The 21,751-nt window shown below is 37.5% G+C and overlaps 2 protein-coding genes across 2 annotated transcripts in view; one reads left to right on the top strand and one right to left on the bottom strand.

Annotated features, from left to right (window-relative positions):
* Window positions 1-14,350, top strand: part of cog5 (component of oligomeric golgi complex 5) — an 85,411-nt gene extending 71,061 nt beyond the window's left edge. The window contains exons 14-22 of the mRNA XM_084710590.1: window positions 508-607; window positions 982-1,092; window positions 5,154-5,216; window positions 9,852-9,955; window positions 11,578-11,815; window positions 11,911-11,987; window positions 12,704-12,830; window positions 12,995-13,074; window positions 13,822-14,350. Coding sequence (XP_084566716.1) covers window positions 508-607; window positions 982-1,092; window positions 5,154-5,216; window positions 9,852-9,955; window positions 11,578-11,815; window positions 11,911-11,987; window positions 12,704-12,830; window positions 12,995-13,074; window positions 13,822-13,948 — 1,027 coding nt within the window. The 3' untranslated portion in view covers window positions 13,949-14,350. The remainder of the gene's footprint in view (window positions 1-507; window positions 608-981; window positions 1,093-5,153; window positions 5,217-9,851; window positions 9,956-11,577; window positions 11,816-11,910; window positions 11,988-12,703; window positions 12,831-12,994; window positions 13,075-13,821) is intronic.
* On the bottom strand, window positions 14,175-21,006 carry ndufa5 (NADH:ubiquinone oxidoreductase subunit A5). The gene is made up of 5 exons (XM_084710589.1): window positions 20,934-21,006; window positions 17,110-17,154; window positions 16,885-17,001; window positions 15,443-15,508; window positions 14,175-14,543 (listed from the first exon to the last, which is right to left on the bottom strand). Exons 1-5 carry the CDS (start codon window positions 20,952-20,954, stop codon window positions 14,442-14,444), a joined length of 351 nt encoding a protein of 116 aa, XP_084566715.1. The 5' UTR covers window positions 20,955-21,006; the 3' UTR covers window positions 14,175-14,441.
* Window positions 21,007-21,751: the final 745 nt, after the last annotated feature.

The raw sequence follows: 21,751 nt of genomic DNA, 5'->3' as shown, positions 1-21,751 counted from the left end.
TTCCTGGTTTAAAAAAGTCAGGAATACTGCTCAAACACTGATAAACTTTCTATTTTTAGACAAATAATTCAATAATATTTCTATCAGATGTGTCTCAACCATAACATGTCAACTCTGTAGTCCTTCTAAATCAAAGCTAAATAAGAATTATGGTTTAAAAATGTGTATTTTGATTAACATTAAGAGAACTCTGAGACACTTTAAAAAATAAAATAGCTGCCCACTGCAACTATTGCTATGAGTTTGGTGTATACATTTAATAAAGAATTTAATCAGTAGGAGGTTGGCCCATTACAAGATTTAATAGCTAAGAGTTTGATCTTTTAAAATATGTTTTCATCTTAACATAATATTAACATATGAGATGAATCATTATTATTGCACCAAAGCTACACTTTAACTGCAAACAGACTGCGTGGCTTGTATTTGATAATTAGCCAGGTTACATTATTTTAATGAAATGTAAAATCTGTCTTATTATGTATTTATTTGTGTATTTGTTTGCAGTGAGCTGAATGTAGCATCAGTGGATCCAAACCTGTCTCTGGCTGTGGCAAAGAATGCTGCCAAGACCGTCCAACTCTTCTGTGTCAAGTCTGAACAGCTGGTGTGTACAGCCTCCTGTGTGTGTGTGTGTGTGTGTGTGTGTGTGTGTGTGTGTGTGTGTGTGTGTGTGTGTGTGTGTGTGTGTGTGTGTGTGTGTGTGTGTGTGTGTGTGTGTGTGTGTGTGTGTGTGTGTGTGCACAGTTATAAGATTCTGCATGAAAAGCTTTATTCCTGTATCTTCATAACACACCATGTGTCCATAGCACAATGAAACGCTTAAGAATGTTTCCATGGTCAGATGAATCAGCAGAACAACAAAAAATGATTGATTACAGTTGGTTCTATTGTGTGTAACATGTTTATTGTGTGTCCCTGTGTGTCCAGCTTTACTTTTCAATCAGTCAGTCAGTCAGTCACTCCTCTGTCTGTCTGCAGCTGTGTACTCAGGGTGACGCCAGTCAGGTGATTGGTCCGTTGACTGAGGGTCAGAGGAGGAACGTTGCAGTGGTCAACTCCCTCTACCGTCTGCAGCAGGCCGTCGCCAAGGTAAGAGACTCCACTAAATACAGTCTGTCTGCTCCACAGATACACCTGTACATCCAGAATTCTACTCACTTCATAACTTCAGCTGCTACAGATCAGACCTGTAGAGAAAAGTTACTATAACACTGCATTTTTATCATGAGATGATGAGATGTCATCGTTACACTTCTGTATTTCTATAGTCATTTCAATGTCAGACTTTCTTTCCTTCTTAATAAAGTTCTTGAAAGTTTCAGGAACAGACCTGCAAACTCATAAAAAGTGCAAAAGGTGACATGTTGGTAAACCTGTCCCCAGTAGGGGTCTGGGATCATCCTCCCCCAGAAGAAACATTTGTGATTTTAACATGCAAACAAAGTATTCTGGTGTTTTCTGCAGACATTATTACTTTCATTTTTATCCTTAGTACTTAAATAAAACATGCTAAGTATGGTACTAAAGTGAAAGTGAAGTCAAAAGTACTAAGTAAAGGACTAAAGTAAATGTAAAGTAAAAACTTAGCTTCCTACATCTGTACACCTGCTGCTTCTCCAAACTGAGGGCGTGTTGACCTCCATCAACTGTAGATAATACACTGAATATAGACAAGTACCTCCACTCCAAATAATCCAAACTATCCCTTTAATTTTGCCTGGTAAGAGTGTATAATAAGACTGACACACAAATGTTAAAATGTAATTTACAAACTTATGACAGTCTTGAACCTGAATCACTGAAGATCCAGTAGCCTCCGGTAAAAACTCAATTCTCACAACTTGCATTTGCCTTACTTTCAGTATTTAGTTAATATCACTCTTTTGTACATTAAAAATGTGGTCTTACTGACGAACCTTCAGCATGGATCAGTAGTAAAAAAAATGTCTTTCTTAGCTAAAAGAACTCTGATTTAGCATCGCCCTCTTAAAACACTGTGGGACTCATTTCCCACAATGAAACTGGACTTGCAGTGATTATCAGACTTCACACAGCTCCCCCTGGAGCCACAAAAGGCTTCATACAACTCTTGTTTCACATATGCAGTAGAACTACAGCACCTGAAAGCACACACTGATGTATAAAATGAAATGAAGTGCAGAAAATGTCTGTCTTGATCTGTGTGTTAAACGGCTTGTTGTTATCAGAAACAGGGTCTGTTACATAAATGTTAGGTGATGGCTGTACTCACACATGATGAGACACAAATAGCCACAGCGCTCACATGGTGTTTCAGCACCTGGTGTGAGAGAGGAAGTGGTGAGCTGGGAAGTATTTAGCCATCCTGGTGGCTTTGTGGTTAATGTGCATACCACAGAACTGCCACATCTTCAGCTCGACTCTGGCTGAGGACGTTTGTGTCTTTTTTTAATGTCTTATCCCTCAGTTTCCTGTCTTAGAAAATTGGGATTGTATTAAAATGTTTTCTGTTCTCTCACAGCCAACATTAATGATGGATTTTGCTGTTTAGGGCTGAAATGATTATTTTCATCACCGATTAATCTGTCGATTATTTTCTCAATTAGATTAGTTGTTCGGTCTATAAAATGTTTGAAAATGGTGAAAAATGTTGATCAGTGTTTCCCACAGTCCAAGATGATGTCCTCAAATGTCTTGTTTTGTCCACAACCCAAGAATATTCAGTTTACTGTCAGAGAGGAGTAAAGAAACCAGAAAATATTCACATTTTAGAAGCTGAAGTCAGAGAATTTTGACTTTTTTTAATTAAAAAAAAACAGATTAATTTAATAGTCAGTTAACAATAGATGGATCATTGCAGCTCTAAGTGTTTTATGTTTGTTGTTTGGTCCAGCTGTTCTTTTCCTTGTTGTGTGCAATTGATTGATTGATTGATTTAAAGACAAAAATTTTGAAATTTCCACCCCGTGAAGCTTTTTTTCACTAGAGGCTGTGATAATGAGGTGGCAGCCTTGTAATCAATTACTGAAACTGATTATCTGATTATCTAAATACTTGGTGATTCATTTAAGAATCAGTTGATAATTGATGAGTTGATCAATCGTTGCAGCTCTGTTGTCATTGAAGCCTTAAAGGTAGGGTTAGAAACATGATGTAAAAGCAAATTTGGACAGGGTAGAGCTGTCTCTAACTGAGGACACATGTTGTGCCTTAACTGCCAAAACTTCATTCAGCATGAACGTCCTTTTCATTTGATTTGCTTCTGTTTTTACTCTGGTATCTGCTGCGGAAGAAAAAAACAAGTTCTGATTTACTGAGAAAAGCTTTTTAACTTTATTTCAAAATGAGTGTGGGTTGTTTCACTGGTCTGTCAGTGATAGCTTCAGTGTATCTTGGACAGTGCTTGTTTCCAGTGTTTACTAATTGCTAAACTAGTTGATTATATTTTTTGTCTTCTATATTGTCCACATGTGTGACAGTAACTGCTCCAACATGGCACGCACCGTAGCACATCCTGCTCTGTGTGTGTGTGTGTGTGTGTGTGTGTGTGTGTGTGTGTGTGTGTGTGTGTGATCGGACTGTTAGCTTTTTAATGCACAGAGACGTCACGTGGACACACAAACACACACATACGTGAGAGGAAGCGAAGGAAATTAAAAGGGGATAAAAGGAGAAGCAGTGTGTTCTCTCAGCTTCCTCCATAAAAGATGTATGGTGTGTCCTGGCACTGCAGCCGGGCTGATTAATGGCATAAAAAAAACAGATTAGTCCAGCATTAAATATTTAACCTCAGGCCTTTAAATTTTTACTGTGTGAAAACAGAGTGAGAATTTATTGCAGGCAGGAGGAGGGAGGGAGACAGGTTGTGTAATAGGAAGAGGCAGATGGGAAAACAAACAGAGATACATGTAGTGTAGAATGTGTTTGTGCTGTTAAACATCAGTCACACCTGTCTTACCTGTATACACTCTTCCATACTTGGTCCAATTATCATTTTTTCATTATACATTATTCCATGCTCCCATAATAAAGATCATTCTTGGATAAAATTCCACACCTATGCAGATGACACACAATTTGGGGAGTAATGGATTACATATAAGGGGATTACATCTGGATACAAAGAAAGGTAACTGTATTCCATTACAGTTTACAGATACATTTAGTAAAAATGTGGAGTATTAGTAGGATTACAATTTTAAAATAAAGAACGATATCCTACCATGCACAGTGCACACAGCTGCCAATTCATTATCAAGGCCTCGAGTGAAAAAATGATTCACTGGGTTAAAATTTAACATTTTTTTGTCTTTAAATCAATCAATCAATAAATTGCACAAAACAAAGGAAGGAACAGCTGGACAAACTAATAAACCAAACAGAAAACACTTCGAGCTGCAATGATTCATCTATTATTAGTCAACTATTAAATGAATCTGCACTAGAGCTGGACAATATAATGATATTATATTGTATTGTGATATGACACTAGATATGGTGATAGATTTTGGATATGGTTATATCATGATATGTCAGAAGGGTTTTCATGGCTGCATTACAGTTAAGTGACATCATTTTGAGAATTTACCAGACTGTTCCAGCTGATCTATTATTTGCCTTTACTCACTTAGGCATTATATCCACATTACTGATGATTATTTATAAAATAATCTCACATTTTGTGAAAGCACCAATAGTCAACCCTGTAATATTGTTGCAATATAATACAACAAACCCTCAGCCACTTCCACCTTTTGTAGTACATAACATATCATCAGTCACAACTTACACGATCAATAATTATCAATATCGACCAATATGAAACTTCACTATCGTGATAGGTTTTTCGGCTGTATCACCCAGGCCTAATCTGCACCTATTCTGATGAGAAAATGGTTGACAGACTAATCGAAAACCGTTGGTCATTGACAGTTATTAACAGTTATTGACAGTAAATACAGTTATGAACAGTTACAGTTATTAGTCATAATTAATCTGCATTCACAAGTAATTGATTGATCAAGAAAATGATCGACAGATTTATCACTAATGGAAATAACTGTCACAAGAAAGACTTGCTGCATTTCATGTGTGGAATGTGCTACACAATTAAAGTTTCTGCTTTGTCTTTGCTCCTGTTAACCTTTACTTTGTGTGTTTTGTATTTGCAGATAATTTCAGGATTGGGGTCGTGTCCAGCAGCTGCTGCAGAGGCTCTCTCTTCTTCTCTGAAGGTATGACAACAAACTGCTTCTTTATTTCTAAATTATATATTTTTAATTTCATCCTGATAGTTCAGGATTTGTCAGTTTTTCATGGTAATGCTTCAATTTCCAGGTCCCATATTTTATGGTTACCTTGTGGTAATTACCAAGTCGTATTTTTGAAATTTCTTAGAAAGTACCAACAAATTACCACAAAATTTAATGTGATAATTAGCAAGTAGCATTTTCATGTAGTTGGTGGTGATTACAAAACAGCGTGTTTGAAATGTCTTAGAAATTACCCCCAGATTTCATGGTAGGTGTGTGATAATTATCAGGTGTTGTTTTCATGCATACTTGCCATGAAATTTGAGGATAATTTTTAAGAAATGTCAAATATGTTCCTTCCACTAGATGAAAATGGTGCTTACTAATTATCATAATAATAATAATAATCATCATGAAATTTGGGAGTAATTTCTGAGAAATTTTACTGATCTGTTCTTTTTGTGTGTTTATCATGAAGGCCACATGGCACACATACACTGGTAGAAAATCCTCATTCTCCTCTCCTCTCGCAAGACTCATATTTTTTAGATTTATGTAGCATCTGCATCAGTTTTCCTGTAGGCACTCAGTTCTGGAGAGGCATAAACCCTGTTAGGATGCCACAGACCTGTCCTTTACTCAAAGTAACTGTTAAAAATGGCAACTCATGACCACTGAAATACAGTATTGAGATAGAAAGGCTACTCAAATCGTATGATGAAGCTTTAAATTTCATGGACCATGTGTTTATGAGTATTTATTGACTACTGGTGTGATTCATTTTGAATATTATTGAAATGTTTTGTTGAGGTTTCCTTTCCTGCACTGACAGAATTATTGTCTCTCAGTCATGCATGATAAAATTGAACAGTTGTGTTTAAAAGGGAACCCTTGATTTATGAGGACACATGCAGTCTCATGTCCATTCTAAACCCACATACAGGTCTGACAGGACACGTGTCCGCTGAAGACTCAAGTTCATAGTCAGGAGTTCTTTTTTTATTACTTTATTGCACATTTTCACATAACAAGTTATCAAATTCACCACTTATTCCATTCATCCTGCCACAGTTACAGTTTTTGGTTTTTTTGGACCGAAGGAGGGAAATAAATTAAGACAGATAAAGAAAAACAGAGAGACACAAGGAGAAAATATGGGGGTGTACTCTCTTAATAATAATGCATTATTTAAATGTTACTATTGCACTCCATCTGTTTTCTTGACCTATTTACTCCAGTTTCTTATGAATTCCTCTTCTCTGTTCATCAACCTGTGGATCTGCAGCTGAGCGCAGATGTTTTCAAGCTACAGAACATCATCTTCCTCCTCTGCTGTTCATTTCTGATGGTTCTCTTCTTCTTCAAGTGACAAATTTTTATCAGATGATCCATCACAGTAAAATAGCAGCGGACGAATTATCTTGTCAGTTGTGGGAAAAAAGTTTCTCTTCAACTGTTAATTTCCATGCATTAATAGATGGTGATTTAACATTCATCCAGTTCTGTGTAGTTAGAAAGTGAAGATTTGAGGTCTGAGACGGGGCAGGACACAGCCAGGAGTTTAGAAATTGCTTCTGTAAAAGGAAGACAGGATTTTTCTTGTCTTTGAAACTGACGTTTGGATTTTTTTTCCTATTTTCTGAGGCTCCTGAGCTGCAACTTAGGAATGCATTAAAAATGTTTTTCATTGTGCAGCAGACAGAGTATTTCTCTTTCTCTCTGTGTGAATACCTTTTGAGCAGCAGTAAGTGTCGTTAAATGACCTGTCTGGGTTTTCTAAAGATCTCTGGGTATTTTTCGGAAAAATCGATGCTCAGCTCTGTGACTCAAATGTAACGGTAATGAAAGGGGCCTTTGTGACTGTAATGGTTCACATGTCACTCTGCTCTGCAGTAATACAGCAGACAGACCTGTGCTCTCCACTGCAGAGCAGCCTGTCATTCATCACTCCTTCATCGCTCTGCTGTTTTATAAATGTCAGTCTACTCGCCCTCGTGTTTTCATTTGTTCCAGTTGCCTTTTTTTTTTGCTGTTTGTTCTGTTCTTTTTAGGAGGATTGTAGATGAATTTAATCCATAAATCTGCTATAAATCTGTTCCTTTGAAGAACCAGTTACATTAACCAACATTACAGGAAGATGTTACTCTGATGCAGGGGTGTCACACTCATACATTTAAGACTACATGTATATATTTTTTATCATATAACATAATTACCTCTGCCTTTGTGTATTATTGGTTTTAGGAATCATTTCATAACAAATAACTAGCTGTGAAAACAGAAGTCATCATGTCAAGTTTTATACAACTGATTTAAAAATGAAATGTATAAAGTAACATATGAGTAATAAAGTCCAACGCTGATAATAGTTGTAGAACTGGAACAATTAATCCATTATTAGTCATCAGTGGTGGTCAAAGTACTCAACCCCAGTACTGGAGTCAAAGTATAGTTACTCCTGGTCAAATATTACTCAACTACAAGTGAAAGTTGCTTGCTTTTAAAAATACTTTAGTATTATACTGTATTGTTTTCACGATGCATTTACAGAAGCTTGTAACTCTCTGAAACCATCTAATGATGCACTGATGCTTGTAGAACCTCTCTGCTACACAAAGCCTGTAGAAACACCTATAAAAACTTCAACATAGAAATACAATCAAAAACTAAAAGGACAGCTGTTGTCATTTTCTGATGTAACTGTATTAAAATAATTGTATAAAATTAGATTGAATCCAACTGTAAGGAGTTCTCCAAGTCTGTTAAATAACTGAGATTTCTTTCTGTCTTCAGAGGCAGTATATATACATGAATTATGTGGTATTTTTCACCCCGATAAAAACAATCCAACTTTAAAAGCCTACCTGGATATAATTTCTCTTTTTCTAATTATAATAACATCTTGATATTTTTTATTTTGTCTTTGTCCTGCCATCACCATTACTGAGTTTACATCAGTTTACATTTCTACTTTTACATCAGTCCCAGTTGAGAGCGAGTACTGTGATTGGTTTCCTTCTGTGAGGAACACAGCGTGTGGCCAAGTGCATTTTAGAAAAGAAAAAACAGCAACAGCTGACTTCAAAGTTATGCTGATACTAAAAGTAACAAGTAACAACAAGTACATTATACTCAAAAAATGTACTTAAGTACAGTACTCAAGTAAATGTACTTTGTTGCTGTTCACAACAGTTAGTCATCAACTATTTTGATGAACGATTTAGCAAGTAGCAACTATACAGCAAGTTTTCAAATCTAAAATGTATAATTGCTTAAAAATTAAATGAAGGTATAGATAGCAAAATAGGGATGCAATCTGGGACACTGTACTTCCTTAACGCAGCCATGAACCATATTGCACAAATGTTTGACATGTAGTCTAATGTGTAACCATTCAGCAGCTGAATGAAGAGGAGAAGGTTTCGGAGAAGCAGCACAGTGAAGTACCAGTGAAGGCAGACACTTAAAATATCTATATCAGTTAGGTGTACGTTATATTTAGGATATTTTCACCACTTTATCCTTCTGTCAGACAGACTTTTCTAATGGAAAACCACTGTTATAAAAACCAAATACTGCTCTTTCATGCTCAACCAAACTCAGAACACAGAAGTTGCAGGACTACTACTGTGTCAACCTGTTACTTAGTTTGTTTCATTGAGTGAATTTGGTGTTTTAAAAGTTTAATTTGGAGTCAATGTAGTCACATAATAACGTAAACAAACAAACAGATTTAGGCAGCTGGAGACCAACAATGTTTGTGCTCTGTGAGGCAAAATGACTGATTTTGCCTATAGAGTTTGGTTGGTTTAGAGAGAGATATTTGGCTGTTGTCGTTACAGATAATTCCAATAAGACAGCAAGGTAAAATGGTGAAAACATTCTAAATAAAAAAATCACTTAAACTGACTTAAACTTGGGACTAATTAAAATATAAATCAGTTAATCTATCCATCTTTCACATGATGTTTTAATTGTTATCTCCTGATGAAAATAGTAAAACCTTCCATCATCTTTTGTTTTAAGAAGTTTTAGTTTTACTTGCTCTTTCACCTTTGCAGTAACTGTACAGTATAATATTATGTTGTGTTCTGGTGTGCGTCTTGTAAAGACTCATCACACATACAAGATCCATTAACTGGCTTTGCTTCTGACATTTTTCAGCACCTTTCGACTTATTTTAAGACATCAATAACCTACACACGTATTATTTTTCTACACCTGTTTCTTTCCGGTAATCTGTCTGCAGCCAATAAGGGTTGATATTCCTGTCTCTCTCTCTCACACACACATACACACACACAGGTGGACAGTCTAGTGGATCAGATATCGAATTTCTGTTGATGTGGTTGAAGATAAAGCAGAGAAAACATCCTGTTTCCTGGTGATAACATGCCTGTATTTCAAATGTATGTCAGTCATCTAAACTCATATACATGTACCCACTACTCACATGACTACACAGGTTGCTATGGCAACAGGGAGCTCCTAAGACACAGGTACTGATCAGTAAAGTTGGTGTTATTTGGTCTTTGAGGCTGTTGTGAGGTCTGGGTTTGGAGTTGTGTGTCTTACACACTGTTACATCAGAGGACTCTGTGTGTGTTTGTGATTCAGGGGGTTCAGGCCCTGATGAGCAGCGCCGTGCAGCCTCTCCTGCAGTCAGTCAGCGACTCCATCGAGGCCATCATCATCACGCTGCACCAAGAAGACTTCTCAGGGTAAGAAGCACGTAGCCTGGAAGCTGTTTCAGGAACCTGTGTTTAACCCCCCCACCACCCCCAACAGTTCCTGTTCTTCAGTGTTCTTCTGGTTCCTGGAACTGTCAGAAAGGGGACATAAACTAGATTTTTGAGTCAGATAACAATATAACGATATTTGGGAAAATTTCAGTAATGGTAAATAAACACATAAAGTAAACAATCTTGATACACATCCCTTAGATTTGTTTTATTGTGACCAAAATACTGAGCAGGACATTTTACAGTATACAGGGTACCTGCAGGGTCTTAAAACTATTCTAAAAATTACATTTAAAGGCCTTATGAGTATTTTTTTTTCTTGTCCTTTCATAGGATTATACAAATACCATAATGTCATAAATAACTGTCAAATGTATAAGAGATATAGAGGAAATAAAAATGAGGATAAAAAGGAAGAAAAGTAATATATTGTTACACTGTTATCAGTCATTAAATTATAGTCCTGTTCTTCAGTAGCTCCAAGTTAGAGTAGTCAAAAACTGGCTGACAGACCCTATAAAAAAGGAGGATTACAAAGTTATGTAGTAGTTAGTATTTCAGTTTCTCAAGCTGTAAATAAGACTCCTGTGTGTGTGCCTGCCACCTCACCAGGGACCACACCAAAGACTGAGCCTTTCTAAGTCCCACCTCTTTTTGCTCTGTGCTCCAATAACAGTCAAGCAGCTCTCTACTTTTCTGTTTCCTGTACTTAAAGATGCTACTTGCTAGGCTCATCTGTGTTGACAAGAAAACCACTTTTGAAGGGAATGTTAGCACGCTACCCAACTACTTCGCTAACAATTGATTGACAATAGATAGCTAGTTAGCCAGCATTTTGGTAACATTAGCTACCACATGTCACCAGCTAGCTAACAACTGATCAAGATTACCTAGCTAATTAGCTACTGTTTTTTTTGCTACAGAATAGTTAATTAGACAGCTAATGATTGATGTAGATTAGATGGGTAGGTAGAACTGTTACTGTAGCACAGAGGGAAAAGTCACAGAGATTTCCTTGCAACAAAAGTAAGAGAATGTATCAAAAATAAGAGACCACTTAGTGGAGTGGTGGCAAAGCATGTCCAACCTGTGATGACCTCCCTTCCTCCTCCTCAAGTGTGTGTTGTGAGACTCAACTTGTGTGTGCAGGACAGCAGAGAGACAGGGTTTTTTAAAAGTGTGTGTGTGTTCAGCTCTCAGTACTTTTGTAATGTCTGACTGAATCTGTGGTTTGAAATTTAGCTTCTCTCCTGTGTTGCTGTTTTTTACTTTCAGATATCTGCTTTATTTTACTGTCTCGTGTTCACTTTCAGCTTATAGGAGTTGTTCTTAGTTACTGCTGACAAAATCCTCTTCTGCAGTTTCTTAATAAAAGCATTTAAATAACAATAACAACAAAATGTGTGTGATTTAATATCAGAGGCTACAGTTTGTTTCAGTTTGAAGAACCAGGATGAGCTCAAGTCCACAATGTCACAGTGCATGTGTCACAGTGTGTGCAGTCAAATGCTGTTAGGATCTTTTGCAAAGTTTTTTTGTGTTTGTAATTTTTGTGTTTTGATGTACTTTCGTGTGTGTGTGTGTGTCTGTGTGTGTCGCAGGCCTCTGTCCAGCCCTGATAAGCCTGACGTCCCGTGCTCCCTCTACATGAAGGAGCTGCAGGGCTTCATCTCCAGAGTGATGGCTGACTACTTCCGACACTTTCAGTGCGCCGATTTCATCTATGAGAGCACTGAGTCCATCGCTCAGAGGGCCATCGAGCTGTTCGTCCGCCACACCAGCCTGCTGCGCCCGCTGGGGGAGGGCGGCAAGATGAGGCTGGCTGCTGACTTCGCACAGGTGAGGGGGACGATTCCAGACTGCTGCATGTCCACGATGTTTGACAGATGATTCAGCACGCTGAAATATATGTCTGTTTTTGCTCACTATGTCAGATGGAGATGGCAGTGGCTCCTCTGTGCAGGAGAGTGTCAGACTTGGGGAAACCTTACAGGATGCTGCGCTCCTTCAGGTCTGTATGATCATCAAGATCAACACTTATCACTGTTTACTTAATTGTAAAGAGGAAGAGTAGAAGAGGTTTTCATCGACCACAAACAGTCTTTTGTTCAGGAGCCAGGGAGGATTAAAAGGGACAGTTCAGGTGATTTCAAGTGTGGATGTATGAGCTACTTATCCATAGTCAGTGTATGACTTACAGAAGATGGCGGTTGACACGCCCCCAGTTTGAAGAAGCAGCTGGAAAACCAGTGCAAAGGGACAGGGTCATGTAAAAAAAATTTTGTAATTTTATATGTAAGCTATGTTTAGAATATTTTCAGTGATTTACTTTGCTGTCTGACAGATTTTTCAGTTGGGAAACTTTAATGAAATCCCTCATTATATTACCTCCATTGAAAAAAACACTAATTTTTTTGTTGCTTTTTAGTTGTTGGTCTTCCGCTGCCTCAGACTGTTAGTTAGTTTGTGTTGTTGTGTGACTTGGGTATTTATTTGGATTCACCAAAGTCACACAATAACACAAGCAAACTCACATATGGAGGCAGCAGTATACCAGCAACCCCTGTGTTTTGTGAGTTATAATAGCTGTTTTTGGAGAGAGTGATATTTGTCTGATATAACAGTGATTTCCATTTGTAAACGTCAAATAATCTTAACTGTCCCTCTCATCCTGACTGTATCCAGTGTGTATTCCCTGACAGTACACTGTGTGTTGTTGTGTTTCAGGCCACTGTTGTTTCAGACCAGTGAGCTGATCGCCAGCAGTCCAGCTGTGGGTGACCTGATCCCCTACAGCACCCTGCTGCACTTCCTCTTCACCAGAGCCCCGTCTGAGCTCAAGTCCCCCCACCAGGCATGTACACACACACACACACACACACACACACCGTTTGTAGTAATTTACAGACAGTAAGTCTGTGTATAAACAGACTAAAATACTCTTTGATCCATCAGCATCTTTGATTTTAGCTTTCTCAATGATCACCATAGCAACTGACATCGTGTTGTACCCCACAGAGAGCAGAGTGGTCCATCGCACGGTACTCCCAGTGGCTGGATGATCACCCCTCTGAGAGAGACAGACTCACTCTCCTCAGGTAAACTTTTTTCCCCTATCACAGGGAACACACACACACACACACCCACCTGAGCTGCGTGTAGGAAATCCATCCAATCAGAAAACACCTGACAATTGTTATGTGGAACAAATTGAAAACAGTCCATCTTCATTACCTCAGAGAACACACTGAACAGAGTGTCAGATCTGACTGTGGTGGATGAGCGGCCTCTAGTGGTGAACTCTTAAAAGTTATCTGTACTGGGTTGTTGCTTGGAAGCATACTTAAAAATCCTCCCGTTTTTCATCGGCCTTTTCCAATTTCATCCTGAGATCACAATTCTCCTGTATTTCTCCCAATTTCGGACAAATCTAACTACACAACTCTAAAAGTCGACCGTTTCCAACCCTTTTTCTTTTAGGGCTGGTCAAATAAAAGAAAATTGATTATTTGCTCATGCCAGAGACTAACAGACAGTCACACTAGAGAGGCAAATTATTCTGTAGTCTTTCCTGAGAATATAAAGGAAAATGAGAAGTACATTGTACTTTAATTTTCTCTTTCTGCAGTTGGAAATATTCTGATTTATATTCCACTACATTTCACAGATAACGCAAAAAGTAACTTTTCATGTTAAGAATTTACACTGAAAGTAGGGATACACTATTGAATATTTTAATCAATATCAGCCCTGTAACATTTACTGCCTGTTCACTTGAGTTTCACATGAAGCCTGTTGATATAATCACATGGTGTAACTGAACAGTTCCCTCTGTGTCCTCTCAGGGGCGCTCTGGAGGCCTACGTGCAGTCGGTGAGGGCCCGGCAGGGGAAGGAGTTCGCTCCCATCTATCCCATCATGCTCCAGCTGTTACAGAGAGCCACCAGCGGCTCACAGGAGGTCAGAGCCTGAGGACGGAGCAGCGTCTGACTGTGAGGATCAGCTCTATGCACACTACACAACTCCTCCTTTATTATTTATGACAGCAGCTGCATCACAGCTAGAAAGTGAAACTGACCGCCTGCTTTTTTACTGTTCTGACTGAATCAGGACTGGGCTGTGGAGGGAGACTAGACTTTGTTGATTTTTTTATTCTAATGCTAACTAGCTGAATTTATCTTGAGTGACCAAAGCTGAATATCAGTAGAAACCTGTCCATTTTAATAAACCTCTCAGAATTATTTAACAGCTCTAACATTGTATAAAGGTTCAGCTCATGAAATGTTGTTTTCCATAATGTTTGTCACTCACAGCTGCTGATGATGAAACACTGTATATATACAGTGACTCTTGGTAATAAATGGGTAAATATGAGCAGACTTTTTTTTTTGTACAGAACTTCATTAGAAGCAGGTATGGAACAAAAACACACACAGTATGACATGAGCAGTTTACACAGGTGTATTCAGATGGGCCACTTCCACTGGTTGGGTGGAGCCTCCTCTACCAGCGGCTCCCATGGTTTCCACTCCGACATCTTCCTGGACAGAGCCAGCTCACACTCCGCCTGCACAACACACACACAGCATTCAGATACGCTAAGGTTTCTTGTCCAGTGACATGAGATCAATGCTCATGTCTGTTCTTAAAGTGTGGAGCTGGAGCCACAAGGTGATTAGCTTAGCATAAAGACTGGAAACAGCTAGCCTCAAGTTCAATTGTTGGTTTACATTTGTTTGTATACGGATTAAAACAGTTTCTGGTTGCTTTTACACATTTTGCCTTAAACAAATATTGCACCTGTGATTTGAGAGCCAGATTGTGATTTCAATAAAATTTGGATTAATTGTGTGACCATAGCATCTAGTGGTCCTATTAGTTGACTCAAATCTACCTGGACTAGTAACATCCAACTACACTTTGCGTCTGTACAGCCTTGTTTATTTACTGTGTCCATGGAAACAACAATGAACACAGCCATAAAGGTGTGGTTTCCTGAAAACTAAATCACTCAAATGTTCAGGTGGGCTGAAGTTAGCTGTTAGCATGTTAACTTAACGATAGGTCTCTGCAAAGCAATGCATATTATTTGATATCAACTTTACATTCTGTTGATCATTTTAGTTATTTTTGGGATGTTTTTAAGTAAAACATTGCACACAGCTGTTACTACAGTGAACTTTTGCTTCACCTGAAGACTCTGGTGATCTTTTCACTGCTCCAAACATTTAATGAGATGAACAATAAGTTGCTTTAATATGAAAATGTTCAGCTGGAAATTTGCTGATATAAATTAGTCATTTGTTAAATATTCAATTAAAGAGAGAGATGATTGAACTGATTGTCTTCAGTCACTACAGCTGTGAACAGACCATCACCCATGTTTTAAACATGACACACTGATCACCTCCTCAAATCCTCTAAGAACATGGAGTTTTAGAGTCAAATCAAGCATCAGTGACCTACCTGGAAAATGACTTCTTCAATCTGCCCACAGTTGATCTTCTTCTCCAGCTTCTCAACATCAGGCTCCTGCGAACACACACACACACACACACACAGATCAGAAGGACATGACAGCATGGTGATGTGTTGGTCACCTCAGGTCTTCTGTGGGTTCAACATACCCAGGGTATCATTTAGTTATCTGGCCTCACTAAACCTAAAAAAAGTGACTTGTCCTTCTATCCTGCTGCTCTGCTCTTTCTGTAAACACAACTGACATATGTGGAAAAAGTCATCATGTAAAAAAAAACACAACCACAAACACTGATAATAACATTTCTAATGAATACAGAGGGTGGCAGACATTTTATCATATGGAGGAAATAAATAAATGAGGGGAATTTAAACTCCTGGAGAATCATGGGATGCATATCTTATCATTTATCAGAATCACATCATATGTAACAGTTATTCTCTGGGTCGTGACCCACATGTGGGTGACAGATTTTATTTGGGTCACCAAATAAATTAAAAAACACTCTGGAAGAAATTTTTCAGTTTAAAATTTACATCTGCAGCACAGCTTTTACAAAACATTCAGTATCTGTACTGTTGTACTGATGAGAGGGAAAACACGAGCCTGTTAATCCTGATTCATTTTGTCTTGTTTATGAAGAAGACTAAAATGTCCTACACTGTAAAAAACAAACAAAATGTTTCAAGGCAACTTGCTTAATTGATACAATTGTATTTCAAAAATATTGCATTACCTCATTAAAGTGAATAATGGTTAATCTTTTAGTATTTTATTTTCAGGCACCCGAACAGATGATAAATCAGGCTCACAGCTCACTGTGAACAATGTTTGAAATACATTCTTCAAGTTTCTAAACTTCAAAAGGTTCAAGTTTATATAAAGAAGAAAACTGGACTAGTCGACAAAACTTTTAGTTCATTTCAAAACTCAAAAACCAATTACAATAAAATTACCTTGAAAATTTCGGTTGTCTTAACTTTTTTTCATTTGTGTCTTGATGAGGAAATAAAAATGAGAACCTGTTCAACTTTTTTTCATTTGTGTCTTGATGAGGAAATAAAAATGAGAACCTGTTCAACTCAGCTTAAGTGCATTTAATATGTATCTTGTTTATAAAGAATTCAACATGTGTATGCATGTGTCAGATCAGGATAATATCAGATGTGGAAATGGCAGTAAAAATGGTCAGGAACGTGCATTGCACAAATTAACTCTCCCAATTCAGAATGAATATTACTGGCCAATCAAATCACTGTCCTACAGAATCCTGACATGGACCTCAGTGCTGGGTAAAGTAATGTGATGATGTGATGTAAAGTTACTATAGACATAAGTTCACTAGTTTGTTCATCATCAGCAGACCTCCAGGTTTACACGTCTGACATTTAAGTTGCTTTGTGATAGAAGCCTGTGAAGATCCACTCACCGCTTTGACGTGGTTGAACCTCTCTGTGACCAGCTGCTCTGTGTACTTCCTGTAGGCTGCGTCCTGCGGCATGGTCTGCAGAGACGCCAGGATCTTAGAGTACAGAACCCTCAGACGCTGAGAGGAGAACAGAGCAGGTTAGATGTCACATCAGTGAACTAAGCTGGAGGATGAAATACCTGCATGTGACCAAGGTGTGTGATGCGTTCACTGTCTGCTGCTCACCTCATGAGGATTTTGGGACACTGCCAGGCCGACCAGGCCTGTCGTCTGGAAGAGAAGAGCAGGAGAGACACTGGTTGAGTCTGAGTCACTTGAGCTGTTACTGACCTCAGTCTGATCACCACGTCTTTAACCTCACACAGCTGGAAACATTTACAAACATTCACAGCAATATTCACAAACACAAACGCAGCACAATGATCTGATCCCTCTAAGGCCCGACCACTGGATTTTTGGGTCAGATATAAGGGAGTAAATAAATTCCATATTAATAAACTGGCTGTTGTCCTTTATACAGAACACAAACAGAATATTAAAGCTCAACGAGTTTGAAAAGATGCGGCCATCTTGACTGATACTGCGATTGTGATATGATTTGCAATATTAGAGGGAATAATAACTTTAACAACAATATTCTTATTTTGAGTGAAAAAATTTTTTAAAATGTTTATGGTGTGATATTTGTGGGGATCTGTACCAAACAAAGATGGTTTATTTAAGTCTGTGATGTGTTTGCACAATATTTCATTTAAAATGACATTTTGAGACAAATTTCACTTTTAATAAATTTTGTACCTATTGCAGTTTTGATAAAAAAAATAATTAATTACTTGTTCAGCCCTACAGAATATATACATATACATACATGTTTTGCAACGATCCCCCCAATGTGGTTATCAAACAAAGAAGGCAGGATATTTTTCAGCTTTAATAACAAAACTTACTGTCCAGAATGACATCAGGGAAGTGAACAAATAAACTATAACTGTATTTTTAGAGGGAGCAAATATCTATAGAGTGAACAATTAAAAACAGTCTGGATTATGTTCTGTTAAAAATAAAGTTTTCACATAGGTGCCTATCAGACAGCATGTGCTGATATCAACAGAACTGTGATAGGCCAATGTTAGGCTGATAATATTAGTCAAACAATTAGAGCTGCAACGATTGAAAGAATAATTGATTATTAAATTATTGGCCAACTATTTTGCTAATCAATGATTGCTTCGAATCATTCTTTTAGGAAAAAAAAAGTCAAATTTCTCTGATTTCAATTTCTTAAATGTGAATATTTTCTGGTTTCTTTCCTCCTCTCTGACAGTAAACTGAATATCTTTGAGTTGTGGACAAAACAAGACATTTGAGGACGTCATCTTGGACTTTTTACCATTTTCTAAATGATGAACTAACTGATTCATGGAAAAAATGATAATCAGATTGATCAATAGTGAAAATAATTGTTACAAGAAAGATGTGAAAAATAGAATAAAATTTGAAAAACATTTTACCATTTTCAGACATTTTTAGACAAACAAATATTGTGAAAATAATCATGAGTTGTAGCCCTACAAAAGAATGTATTGATGGGAGTGAGCTGCTCTCTGCTTACACCACTTAAAACTGAATCACAGACCTTCTCATGACAGACAGAAGTGTGACCAGTAACATTAATGAGTGGCTGCATTCAGTTTAGGGCAGCACTTAGTGGAACGCCTTACTGCAGTGGTTCTCACACAGTGTTCTGTGAGGCCGGTCCAGGTGTGCAAGCGTACATTATTTTTGCAACATACAACAATACAGACAGTTATGAATTAATTTTTAACTGTCTCTCCACCCATTTCCCAAAACAGGAAAGTTCTGTACCCTGAGAAAAATTCCTTTAAAAACTTCCCATTAAAACAAAGTGTTTGCTGGTGGACTGGTGTGGTTCTAATGGTTCTGTTGCTGCTTGAATTATTGTGTAAAGTGATAAGAGTGACAACACCTTATAGAAGCTGTTTTGCACAGAAGAAAAACAGAAAAAAACACTAGGTTACTGTATTTTAATAATCTAGAGCTGCAACTTATGATTATTAATCAATAATGATTAATCTGTTCATTTTCTCAGTTAATCAACTTGTTTAGTTTATAAAATAAAATGCCACAATTATATGATGAAAAATATCAATCAGTGTTTCCCAAAGTCCCAGATGACGTCCTCAAATGTCTTGTTTTGTCCATAAACCAAACATATTCAGTTTACTGTCAGAGAGGAGGAAAGAAACTAGAAAATATTCACATTTGGGAAGATAAAATGGGGCTGCATGATTTGGAAAAAAAGTCAAGACTGTGTATAATATTTTGACTGAAACTGCAATATGCAACATGATTGGTGGAAATGATCAGTTCTGCATTACAATTTTCATGTTTTCTCTCTCTCTGTCTGTCTCTCTCTCTCTCACACACACACACACACACACACACACACACACACACTCTCACAGACACACTCACTCACACACACACTCTCACAGACACACTCTCACAGACACACACACACACACACACACACACACACACACACACACACACACACACACACTCTCACAGACACACTCACACACACACACACACACACACACACAAACTTAAAATCATGATGTGATATTAATTGAGGTCTGAACCAAACAAACATGTTTTCTTTCATCTAGAGAGAAAGATTTTTAGGTCAGGTCATCTCTGCTACACTACAGTACCTCATTATAATGCTGTTTTCTCTTCTGCTGCTGAGATCTGGTGCTGAGATCTGGATACGGCACTTTGCCATACTGTGATTGCAATTAATTGTGTAGCCCTAAGCTGAAATCAGACACACCTGATTCAAATGATCAGCTCATCATGATGCCTCTGCCTGATAACAAGCTGATCATGTGAATCAGGTGTGTTGGAGCAGAAACATCTAAAACATGCAGGACAGTGAGCTCTGAGGACCAGGATAGAGGAAACACTGCATTGTGTCAATTCACAAAACACTGTATCATGATACATGCAAAGATTTGTAGCTATAGTTCCTTTTCCGTTGTGTTTAAACCCCCAACCACTAGCATCTTCACTGTTCTGATCGCCTAAAACAAGTTAACTTTTACCTTTACCATTTTATACATATGGTGGTTTGTTCTTTATACTGTGAGTTTTCCTAAAATTGAGTGAAAATATAGCCTTGTCAGCAGTATTGCAATATACTGAATCATAACCCCTGAATTGTCATATTGCCAGACTCTTGCCAGTTAGGACTGCCTGATATATTAAAAGTTATACTGTGATTATTTTGACTGAAAATGTAATACAATTAGTAGGAGTGCTCATTTTTTTACATTACAATTTCTAAAAACCTCACTAAATCATGATGGTATGATATTAGTTGGGGTCTGAACCAAACAGACATGTCTTCTTACATCTGAAGAACAAGTTCTTTAGGTCAGGTCATGTCTGTAATAATATTAATAAGAGAGAACCACCTTGCTGTTGCAGGTTAATATGTTTGCAATGAATCTTATCAATAGTTAATAATGTTAAACTCTGTTCTAGTGCTTTGTGGCTAATTTAAACTCAGTTAGGTTAACACAGGTTAGCTAATAAACTCAAAGTGATGTGGAGCAGTTTACCAACAGGACAGTCTACTTTTCTATGTTAGCTAACAGCACTGCTTTCACCGTTCAGGTTAACATATATACACATTATGAATATTTTACCAACTGTTGTCGTATCAGAATCTTAATTCTTGCCTGCTGTAACCTGTAAAGAGCTGTGGTTGGTTGGTTGTTGTTTCAGCAGGCAGCCTGTGGCACCAAACACTCTGCTAACCTACATAACGCTAACGTTAGCAGAGCTAGCACAACAGCTAGCGACAGCTAACACACACAGCAAACATGTCGCTCAAACTGCGCCTGTGAATGTCAACCACGTCAGTGCACCGTCAGACAGAGAACTACAAACAGCACTGACTCTGTCGGTTCTGCATTCTGTCTCTTTCTATCATTCAAACAAATAATGACCTCTACTCGTACCTTTTTCAGCAACCCGGCCATTCTTCTTCTCTGAGAGGACTGCCGTCGGCGGTTTCCGGCTACTGAATATGACGTCATCAACACGCGTTAGCATTATACATTTCATTCATTATCCAGTTAACCAGGTGCTGCCAAAATTCAGAGAAGATATTGATGTAAATTGTGTTTTTATTATAATGAAGCCAAAAGTATTTGCCACTTATTTGATGAAAGCCTTTGTGTTATTTTGATTTGATGTAGAACATTCAGATGATTTGGATGTTAAGTTGAAAAAAGAAAGATATATATTTTTGTGATAAAAGTGGAAGTCACTGTATGTAATGTATGTGTATATGTTTTTGTTTTATGATACCCCTTTGTACATAACTGTATAGTTTATTCAGTTTTTTGTTTTTTCTGTTTTGTCATGTTTGTTTGGTTCTGTTTCTTTATGTTGCCTTATTATAATTAGGTTATTTATTGTAGTTGTACGGCCTTAAATCAATAAAGATGTATATATATATTTTCAAGTGTACTCTTAAGATTCAATTGCCTGTGAAAATGTATTGTTCAGCTTTGCTACATATTTTTTTCAGTGTATTCTTTTATGTCAGAGATGAATCACCTGGAACTGTTTCCTCTTTTTGTTTCTAAAAATTGTTCATTTGATCTGTCATCAGTAAAGTTGAAAAAAAGTGTACTACTCCAAAAACAGATCACAACTCTGATGATTCACACATAAATATGAAACAATAGGTGTGTACACATATCTACTTTACCACATGTATAGTCCTACTTTTTTACCTTTATTTGTTAGGTTTGTTCTTAGCAGTTATATC

Source organism: Lutjanus erythropterus, chromosome 22 (assembly GCF_056507025.1).
Source record: "Lutjanus erythropterus isolate fLutEry1 chromosome 22, fLutEry1.hap2, whole genome shotgun sequence".
Taxonomy (NCBI): Eukaryota; Metazoa; Chordata; class Actinopteri; order Lutjaniformes; family Lutjanidae; genus Lutjanus; species Lutjanus erythropterus.
Note: the sequence above shows the minus strand (reverse complement) of the source record. Positions and strands in the feature narration are given on the sequence as shown.